The sequence below is a fragment of the Limulus polyphemus genome, unplaced genomic scaffold, assembly GCF_000517525.1.
Source record: "Limulus polyphemus unplaced genomic scaffold, Limulus_polyphemus-2.1.2 Scaffold1629, whole genome shotgun sequence".
Classification (NCBI taxonomy): Eukaryota; Metazoa; Arthropoda; class Merostomata; order Xiphosura; family Limulidae; genus Limulus; species Limulus polyphemus.
In genome coordinates, this window is record NW_013667239.1 from 125,174 (window position 1) to 136,731 (window position 11,558).

Below are 11,558 nucleotides of genomic sequence, written 5' to 3' on the forward strand. Positions count from 1 at the left end.
ACACATCTTATGTTTAGATACAACGAGATACGAGATGAATAAGAAAACTTATAAAAATCATTAAATCTTTTAAATATGAATTTTGAAACACAAGTAATACATAATTAACTAAAATATAAAATTAAAACTTAAATGTAATTTAACTGTCTATCAAACTAATATGTCTAACACGTGACGCAGTAGCGGAACTAGGGACACTGATATCCACAATAGACACCAACAGAAATATGGTTCTCATTTCAAATATAATCTATTACTTATGTCTCATTTTGCCTAGAGTGACTAAAGAAGAATTCTGCTTTTTCGGTTGGTTATACGAATCACATTCAATGACGGAAAAACTGTTGCTTAGCAACAGATTACCTTGGAATGTAATCCTGGCATTAGCAGATGGGGAGAAAGGGATAAAATCATTTCTTATGAATTCTAGCACTTGAGAAACAAAACTAATGTGTGAAATTTGACCTTGTATGTGTAGAACTTCAACTACACTATTGTAGAAGTACACAGAGAGAGCTATAATGATACGTAAGAAAGCAAAGGTACAATATGGGCGTATGAGACCTGAACTCTGAAGTTTTAATTATTTGTTTCAGAGGTTTCTTTTGCAACATACGAATAATAACTTTGATAATATAAAACTTTGAATTATAAAGTATTTGATAATGCAAAATTTCATTAAAATACATTGAGAGTAAATTGGTTTAAAGAGTTAATAGAGAATCATACATGGGAGACAGCATCACTTCTGCACCAGGTATTATCTTCATCCAGTGTGAAAAGAGGTGTTGCAGACACTAGTGGAAAAAGTGGAGGAGCACAACAAAAAGGGAGAGAAGATGGTTGGATTGTAATTCAAACCACATTATATTATAATCTCAATCTTGTTGAAGACAGGCTGTAGATGAATCTACTATAGACAATAATGTGAGGAAAGCCAAACTGGATGTGCTTCAAGGTGTAATGTCTAAAGCATTACAAACCATATGTGGTAAGTCAACTCTAGTCCAAAACCAAGTGGAGTAGTATATATAACCTCTCATCCATGGCAGGACAAGGGTCCACACCATCTTCACCTCAAGTTCAGTAGGACGGACATATATATTGCGCAAGCTGACCTATAAAGTGGGCAAATGTGCGCAATCCACAACTAACCAGACATCTGGGACTCAAAAATACGAATGATGGCAGTAAGAGATGTGCCCCTGTGGGAGGTCACATCATACTCTAACTGAATCTGATAGGCACCCCATTATGCAACAGCAACCTCAGGCTTCAAAAATTCCTTGAGGAGAGCACCAGAGGGAGAACCATTGCCTCCTTCAACATTATTCCCCTTTTTGTGATCACGAAACAAATTGAGTGAGGAAAAGGAAAACACAGGCAACATATGTTTGAAGACTTATGTTGATTGGTCCTGCTTGAAATCCAACATCAGTCACTGGGAACCAAAATTCATGTAATGGTAGGATGAGCGATCCAAATCGAAGAGGTGAACTGCAACGTGACAGATCAACTCCAAAGCAGTGCATGAAAGTGGGTTGCCTATATAAATGATAGTCACAGAAGTTGAGCACAACATCAACCCTCAAAGCCTACCATACAGAGACAGAGTACAGTTAGCATTGTACATGTGCTGCCTCATCCCCTTGGACAAGACTGTACAGCATTGGACCACATCACTGACTTCTGGCATAACATCAACTCTCACAACCCACCATACAGAGATGGAACACATGAATGAAGGACCAGCATCTTCTACACCAGCAGAACACCACTGCCCTACTCTCAACTGAATGAATGTTGTGTATATATATCTATCAGCATTAGATCACATTCAGGAAGATACCTCCACGGTTCAGCACCTCAGAACTGAAAAGTGACAAGGACTTCCATACTTATGTAGAAGAACAAAGTTGGAAAAATGCATTGAAGAGTCTGGAGGAATGCCAACACTGGGACAATGCAACCCTATTTTGAAAAGCAGACTGCCCCCCCCCTCGATTTATTCAATCAAAGATATGGCAGGGATGGACAGCTATCCCTTTCTGCTTTACCCATGTATGTCCATGGGTTAGTACAGTCCAGAATGTGTCTATTAATGAAGCAAATATATCACGAGGGAAAATCTATGAGCAATCTTGTGGAACACCCTATCTCAACAGTGTGCATTATTGGCCATGGGAATACTGTATTTAATGATATGATTATGGTCATACATTGTGGGCATGCATAAGTCAAGCAAAAGCTTTGACCACCCAACAGAAAACACAAAGCTGAATCAAGTCCAAAGGGCAAGGAATGAAACTGTACACAACCCCATGATGGACAAATCGAAAATAATATCTGCACTAAGGAGGAATAGGAATATGTAGATAGGCATTTGAGATGTCTACCTTGGTCATCCACAATCCTGGAGAGAAAGCCCACCTTATAGTGAGGAAGGGCTCCATTGTAAAATGGGGATGATCTAGAAATTGATTGAGGTGGGACAGATCAATCACAGGATGCCAGTCCCTATCTTGAAATTCACGTTTCATGCAAATATTTTATTTAATAAATCTTATAGACTGGTTTTACAGTCTCTATTCACCTGTAAGCCTAAAAGCACGAGTATCACATCCTCTATCAGTAGTGTTGCTTGCACAATGGATCGAGCTCGTACTGGAGAATTTATAATTACTATCATTCTTAATTTACTATGTGTATCTTCACAAAAGTTGGCAGTGTTTTAGTAAACGTGAAAAGTATGTTGTATACAGAAGTTCTTTCAAACAGACGCTTGCATCTTTCTTAAAAAGAAAGTAAACCAGAGCTAGGAGTGTAACAATACTTTGAACAGTCGATATGTTGCGATTATGAATATCCCGATAACATGCAGTGCATCGATGGTACATTTTATAATTAATAATAATCGCCAATAGTACCCTCAACAATAAATGTTTTCGATAGTTTGCAAACTTGATTATTTTTCCAATTCTGTTTGTATTATTTAAGCCAGTTCTCAGTAATTTCCCATTGTTTTTAATCATTTTTACAGTGTGCAACCAACAGGCACACCATTCCATATTGTAGCATATAACTGATAGCACATCAGTAACTGATGCGTGTAAAATAAAAAATGACTGATATCTATCATTTTATGTGGATACACTGTCTAGAGCACTGCCTTAACTATTTGTTAATGTGAGGTTAATATGTTTCAAATCAGCACATAGTTGTACCCACAGGCTCCTACTGCCAGCTACTCTACCAATATCTGGTCAATATGTCTTAGTGAGTTCTTCTTCTGGAAGTCCAGAATTGCACAAATCTTGAAGAATACAATGTCTTCAGGCTAAATCTCTAATGTAATGATTCAATTATTGCTATATAATAATGAAGTGATGTGTAATAGAACACCTTTTCATTACATCTCATGTCAGCTCTGCTATTGGACATGGCTTTGGAGTTTCATTCATACTCCTTGCTGGCTGGCATCAGATTTCATTCAGTGCATGTCTCACACCACTCCCCCTGATCAATGGTGGCTCCATCATGTGCTTTGTGATGCTTGGGCTGATCAAGAAATATCTCGAAGGTCCATATAAACCACCACTTGCTGCCACCATGACCCTTCTCTACTGTCTTATGTTCCTGTCTATGAAGTTTAACTATATGAGGTCACCTGGAATTGCCTAGCAAGGCACTCTCAAGGTCTCCAGGGTGAAGTGAGAATGTGAAAATTGATCTCACCATGACCAACATCAGCTCTGGGCTCAGAAGAATGCTCCTTATAGAGCTTGCTGCATTATCGGACCAAGTCCTCACAACTACCATAGTTTCCTCATCTCATCCATAAACTTTACATGTATTCCTAAAGTTATTTCCATGATAGCATGATTTTCAAATGTTATTGTATCAGAGAACTAACAGAAAAATATGCATCCTAAAAAACTGTGCAATAATAATCCACTGGACATGGCACCAAAATGTTTATTTTTCAATAAATCTGTAGTATTCAGAGACATTGAAATCTCTCATGTAGCTAACATTAACTGCAAAACAAAAGTTCAGAACTGTTAAGCAAAACATAAATGGAACAAAAACAACAAAATAGCATAAGTGATCAAAATACATTTTTATTCACAAAACATAGTGCACGTTCAAACTTACTAGCCAGCTTCTAATCTGAATGACTATTGTTTGCCAGCTGGAGTAGTGAGCAGGATTAAGAGTTGAATACAGCAAAGTGACAAACCAAAAGCAGCCAACCAAGTGGGAAACATAATCATGGAAGTGACCATTTTTTATAATAATATTTAAGTCTAGCTGAGTGTCTGTCCTTTGGTTTTATATACTTCAACCACTAATCTACACACAATTCTAACCATCCCAAGCTAGTTTCATGGTTCGATTTTTCCTAGGTTAGTTATGCTTTAGTCTTTAAATCAGTTTTTATTCAATATCATGTTTAGTCAAGAGAAATCCTTAAATACACTTATAGGTACAGCTGAAAATATCTTAACCAGAAATATAACATTTTAAAGTACACAACTTGTTGAATTATTTTTTGTTAAAATAATTCTGCCACTGATATTACTACAATGTCAAAAACTAGGTTATAAAAGGTTTCTAGCTCCAACAAGCCACCATTAACATTAACCTATTATTTTACTTTTATTTAAACATGATACAAAGATGAATTTTTGTACCTTCAAGCTTTGTTGTGATGAGACTCTCTGGAACTGCACGTAATGCTTCATTCAACCATTCACCCATGGAGTTCACAAAGTTTAAGATTTCTTCTTGTAGACTAGAGAAGGAAATAATTTGTTTTACAATTTTTTCTATGTATTATGCTAATATCTACATTATATTGAGATTTCTTATACTACTGAAGTAAGCCAATTTGTCCTTTGAAAATAAATTTCTTATCTGCCTTCTTGTTATTCAATAAACAAAAAATGTAACACTTTTATCTTTTCTTTTTTTTTTGAAAGACCTGACTAAGAAAACAGAAATATTTAGACTGAGAATTGCCAGGATTAACTTCTTAACACATTTTTTCCCAAAGCTATTTATACACCAAACTTAGATATATTCACACAAAAATATCATCAACATTGCAATTAATCCGACTGATTACTGCTGTGGTTCCCTATGTATTTTACATAGGGAATGAGTAGTTTTTTTTTTATATACCGAGTATTATAACAGGAAAAACATAAAGTTACATATATGATATAATATGTAGGTATACCCACAACTATAGTGGTGAATAGTATAAAACAATGCAGTGATTTGAGATTAATAAACATAAGCTCAATCAATACCAAAAAGTTGTTATATTTTATAATTTAAAATCATAATGTAATTAGGGAAACTTAAAAACAGATTTGATGCTTTTCTATTAGAAAAATTATAGCACATTTAGCATACTAGAAAAGATTCATATTACATCAGCATACTTTATATTCAGTGTTTCAAGTTAACATTGATTATGTATTTCAGACAGATAATCATCCACAGAACAGATAGTTATTACCCCAGTCCACTGCTGAAAAAAATTTTGTTCATGTACCAAGTCTTGATTGAAACTCCCACCCCTTCATGTATTGCACCAGCTTATAATGTAATCATCATTAGACTATAGTCCTTTATCAATAGGAGTGCAGCACATCCTACATGCACAATAAACCCCAACCATTTCCATTTCAACCATTCTAACAAAGGCTCATTTTTGATGAGACAAAAGAAACACACCAGAAGTGGGTAAATTCTGTGTAGAAGTGAATATCTGTCTGAAATACATTTTCAGGTAAGGAAAATGTTAACTTCCAAAATGCTACTGACCTTTCCACAGAACGGACAGTTAAAATCCCACGTTGATAGGATGGTGGAGAGGCAAGTGCAGATAAGTAAATTAAAAAGATGAGATCCTTTATGAAATTATAGCATGAGAAAGGGAAAACTCAAGGAGCATGTCAGCCACTAAGAGTAAGAGGGGAGCAGACCAGTGTAAAAAATCATTTGGTGGTAGACCACATCCTTCTCATGAAAAGAATACTTTATTCGCCAAATACAGGTGGTAGGATGTAAAATTACTCAACCAGCCATTACATCTCAGATGGTCAGCTACGCATGTGTGTAGTGTGGCTATGACAGCAAGTCAGGCCATACAATACATGCACAAATATTTATGTGAAATATCATAATTATAAAAGCCAAAGTCAGTCAGTCATGCTCGATTTCTCCAAATTTTGTGACTTACATATATCCAATACCAATTTTTCTCCTATAATACTTCCTCTTTTAAATGCCTATTCCAATTTTAGTTGAATTCAATTGTTAACATAGGCGTAAACAGCTTCTAAATTGTGCCACTTTTTGTGCTATATATATATATAGGCCTGTCAAGGCAGAAGTTCCCAGAACCAGATAAGGCATGGTGTTATGTATGTGTGACACCACATCACCTACATCATTATGACGTCAAGATAGGTAGGATCTGAATAGGAAAACTAAGAAGACTCCCTTTATTGAAGGCACGGAAGTGCATTTGCCCCATATCAACGTCTGTGAAAAATAAGTCAATAATTAGAACAAATCTAAGCTTTGGAACTATTATGAAAAAGCCTTTGTTAAAACAGACTGAAGATACCAATTATCTGTATGGAAGAAGACGACTTTTCCTCATAAGAAGAATCGGTGTTTATGCCATCACATGGTCATCGTATGTTTTACTCTTTTATTCAAAGGCACCAATATGGAACGTTTGCTCAGTTATATGTAGTGGATTCAGGAGCAGTATGTGGCATGTTCCTGGGAAAGGAAATTATATATTTCTTTTGTGTATTGCCAGTTTTATATGGAATAGTTTTGGTTTCTTGTCATCTTTGACGGGCTTTTACGCTAATAAGCGAAAAATTAATGCAATTCTATGCTTGTGAATTTTGGAAATTGAATTACAAAAAAGTGGTAAAATCTTGAGATTAAATTAATTAATTTTGAAGTTTTCCGATCGAATTCAGCACGTGAAATTGTTAGATGCATTATAGTCGGTTGCTAATTTATGCAGTTTTTAAACTGGAGTGATTTACTTTTAGTTGAAATTAAGGAACTTGAAAGAACTGCACAGAGAAAATGTCAGTTAGTCAAGAAAGACAACAAAGACACAGAGCCAGCCAAGATAAAGAACAAGTAGCTAATAGACGAGCTTTAGACGTTCAGAATAGAAGAAACCATCATCAAAATGAAAGACAAGAACAAACAGATTGGATGACACGAGTAGAGAGAGTTTACAGTAATAATTTTGATGAAAATGAGTTATAACTACAGAATAGTGGAGATATGGATGTTATATGTCAGTTATGCAATTTGATCATATTAAGAGCTGAGCGACCAAGTGATGGAAGATTCAATAATTGTTTCCGCAAAGGAAAAGTGATTTTGGCTCCAACACAAGAAGTTCCAAAATATTTGAGAACTCTAATGAGTAACATTAATCATCAGCATTATAAAATCTTAAAGAAAACGTCAGTTCCTACAACTGTACTTTGTCTCTTGCATTGATGGGAGCTCAGATTGCAGATCATATGAGTTCACGACCAGATATATCATCAAACATCTTATATGCATCCAAACGCAGGAGATCAAAGACAATTTGCTCAGTTATATGTAGAGGATTCAGGAGCAGCAAATGAGGAAAGAATGAACAATAAAAAATATCAGAGATGTATTGTAGAAGTTATGCAAAATTTAGACAGAATGATCAGACAGAATTATGTTTTTGCTGCTGCTTATCAAACTTTGGGAGAAGTCGAGCATCACGAGGAAGGGTTGAATGTTATTGAAAATAGAACTCTGCCAGTTGTAAACATAGCATTCAGATGAGGCAGACAGAAGAAAATACAAGCTGCCTGCAGTTAATGGGATTGCAATGCTTTTTAGAAATATAGATACAGAACCACCCTTTGAAATGGATTTTAGAGTCTACCCAAGAGATCCTAATGCTCAGATGATTAATTTGAACATTTTGAGCCTGAACTTAGACTCAATAACTTATGCTGTATTCTTCCCATATGGGAAACCAGGCTAGCAAACACGTTTGCATATTAATATGGAATGTTGAGAAAATGTGAGACAAACGAACATCAGCATGTTGCAGTACGAAGTTACATAAACAGTAGTTAGACTGAAAGAGTTTAATCCTATTTTACATGATGTCAAACTATTTAAACAATGAACTGTTGATTCACATCTACAAGTTCAAGCAAATAACTTGAATTTTTTAATAATGCAGCAAAGAAGGTTGAAAGTTAAACAATATAGAGGATTAGGGGATCATTTTGTTAATGTGGCCAATAATACTGGATTACAAGTCGGGTGAATGGTAATACTGCTGACATCTTTTCAAGGATCACCACGAAATATGAGAGAGTGTTTCATGACGTGATGGAAATTGTTGGAAAAATACGGAAAACCAGATTTGTTTGTAACAATGACCTGCAATCCCAACTGGCCTGAAATAACAGACAATTTGTTTGGTAGACAACAACCACCAAATAGGCCTGATTTGGTGCACGTGCTTTTAAGATGAAGCTGCAAGAGTTGATGGATGATATTTTTGAACAAGCACATTTTTGGAAGGCATCAGGCTTATGTGTATACGATAATTTAAAAAAAAGAGAGGTATACCACTTGCTCATATTTTGGTTATATTGCAGGAGGAGGAGAAAACTGCGGATCTCGAGATGACAAATAGAGTAGTTTGTGAAGAATACCAGATACTGAAACTGAGCCCACATTACATGAAATAGTGATGAGGTATATGATACATGGGTACTGTGGAGGATTGAATCCAAATGCACCTTGCCCGGAAAATGGCAGATGTTTAAAGCATTTTAGATATAAATTTGAGGTGTTCACATAAATCAAATCAGTGAAGTACATTTTTAATTATGAATATAAGGGTTATGATTGTGCTAATCTGGAAATTTGAGAATATGCAAATAATGGTGATATAGTTTATAATGAAGTCACTCAAAATTTGGATGCGAGATATGTCAGTGCACCCGAAACAATGTGAAGATTGTTGGTAAATAAGATGCATGATGTCTCTCACGCTGTGATAAGATTAGCAGCACATTTAGAAAGAGAACAATTGGTGTTCTTTCAAGAAAGCAGTGAGAAGGAAGCATTGAATAGAGCAGAAATCAGAAATACTAACTTGACTGCATAGTTTCAGTTGAATTAAGAAGACGAACAAGTGAGACAGTTTTTGTATCCGGAGATACCTTACCATTATGGAAATCATGACAATGGGGAGTTCATAAAATAATTACAAGGGTGTACTCAGTCAGCCCATGAGGTACAGATAGATTTTATTTGAGGCTTTCACTGTTGCACATTCATAGAACACAAAATTTTGAAAATGTAAGAATTGTGAATAGCCAAGTTTGTGAAACCTTTAGAGAAGCAGCTGATCACAGAAACCTGTTGGATAATGATGATGAATGGAGGAGATATTCTGACGAAGCTTCAACAATGCTAATGCCAGCTCAGTTGAGACAAACATTTGTATTGATATGTGCATTCCTCTAGCACTGTACCAGCAATTCAAAGATAATTTGATTGAAGATTTTATGAGACACCATACTCATGAAGTTTCAATAAGAAGAGCACTACAGGAAATTCAGGCAACAATGAGAATTCATGGGCTCAACTGTTCAGAGTTAGGTTTGCCAAATCCAGTTCCAGTGGAAAACTATGATCATCAAATCAATGCTGAAGGGGAAGCAGAAGAAGCTGAAGAGCAAATTAGAAGTTTGAATACATTGCAGAGACATGCATCTGAGCAAATAATGCAGTCAGTGAAAAAGAAGAAGAGCAAAAATTAATTCTCCTGGGTGGTCTTGGAGGATCTTGCAAAGCGTATTTGTATAATACCTTGATGAGTTTTATCAGAAGAAGACGTCAAACTGTCCTTCTTTTTGATACTATTGGAATTGCAGCTGATGTATTGAGAAGTGAAAGAATGGATAATAGTGGATTTAGACTTTCTGTGCCAATCTTGGAAACATCTACTTCATCAATTAGAATTCCATTGGATGACTCATAACGAATAAGAAAAATCAATTTCATTGATAGTTGATGAAGCATCTATGTTATCTACGAATGCATTGTGCATAATTGATCTGTTGCTGAAGGAAATCATGCAAAATGGAAAACCATTAGGAGGAAAAGTGTTGCTGTTGGGAGGCAATTTCAGCCAGACTGCTAATGTTATACCAAGAAGATCAACTGCAAATACTATTGAGGCATGCATCATGAGGTCGCCATTGTGGAGACATGTTTAAATTTTGAATTTGACTGCCAACATTAAAACTGCAGGTCAGAAACAGTTTAATAATTGGGTGTTGGAAATTGGTAATGGAACATTGAGCAATGATGTTGGTTTGCGTGAAGACTTAGTACAAATACTAGCAGGAATGTTTGAGGAAAAAATCATTGTTCAGGCTATCTATGGTGAAGCAATTAATATAAGCACTGATCAAGCACAATCAGAACTTTCAAGAAAGATCATCTTAACTCCTAAAAACAAAGATGCACTAATATTGGACAATCAAGTCTTGGCATTGCTTTCAGAAGAGTCAAGAAAATACAGGAATGTTGATTCAATTGTGACGGAAGATGAAGAAACTGGCATCAATTTTTCGATTGAATTCTTAAATGAACAAAAAACCATCTTATATGCCACCTCACATATTGCAGTTGAAAGTCGGATCGATAGTAATGCTTATAAGAATCTTTAATCCGTAAAAAGGCATGTTTAATGGAATGAGACTGAGTGTAAGAAGATTACATATTCTTTTATTGATACGAAAATACTAACCATGAGAATCAAGGAAAGTTGTTGAACGATGATTGAGTATTTACAAGAAATGTGGTTTTAAGAGAACTATTGCAATAATGACTTGATGTAATAAAAAATGAGTCTTTATACCAAGGATTTATTTAGCACCAAATGAAATTAATTTGCCATTTGTTATGAAGAGAAATTGATCAAGTATTTACAAGAAATGTGGTTTTAAGAGAACTATTGCAATAATGCAACTGATGTGATAAAAATAACTCTGATCAATGAATGCTGGGACAAGGAAGAGACACAAAGGAGATATTGCTCATGATAGACTTTGGTTTCCCGAAGGTAGGAGGCCATTTATTTTTTATGTCTGGCTACAGGCAGAAAAGTTGCAAATTCATATTGGAGGATTCAAATTTGGCAGGCTTTGGTTCCCATAATTTTTGAGGGAAATCATTTCAGACCTGCATCCTCAGACAAATACAAGACTCAACTGGCATAATCCTTGGGAATGATCTGGTTCATAGTGTAGAGGTGGCCCATAGTACACTTCCAGGCAAACATCCCGGTTCCACTTCTGACCAAGAGATGCAACCACTCATACCAGTGGAAGTACAGTGACCCAAATGGGAACTCTCCATATCGACTCCCCAGCATCTTTGGACTGGAGAAGCTAGGGTTCTCCCTCTACCACGACAGCCAAAGCAGCCCA

General features: G+C 35.7%; 1 protein-coding gene across 1 annotated transcript in view; it reads right to left on the minus strand.

Moving 5' to 3' along the window:
- Positions 1 to 11,558, minus strand: part of LOC111087003 (DNA-binding protein RFX6-like) — a 77,850-nt gene that overhangs the window by 14,797 nt on the left and 51,495 nt on the right. Inside the window, exon 13 of the mRNA XM_022392053.1 lies at positions 4,695 to 4,795. Within this exon, the coding sequence (XP_022247761.1) occupies positions 4,695 to 4,795 (101 nt within the window). The remainder of the gene's footprint in view (positions 1 to 4,694; positions 4,796 to 11,558) is intronic.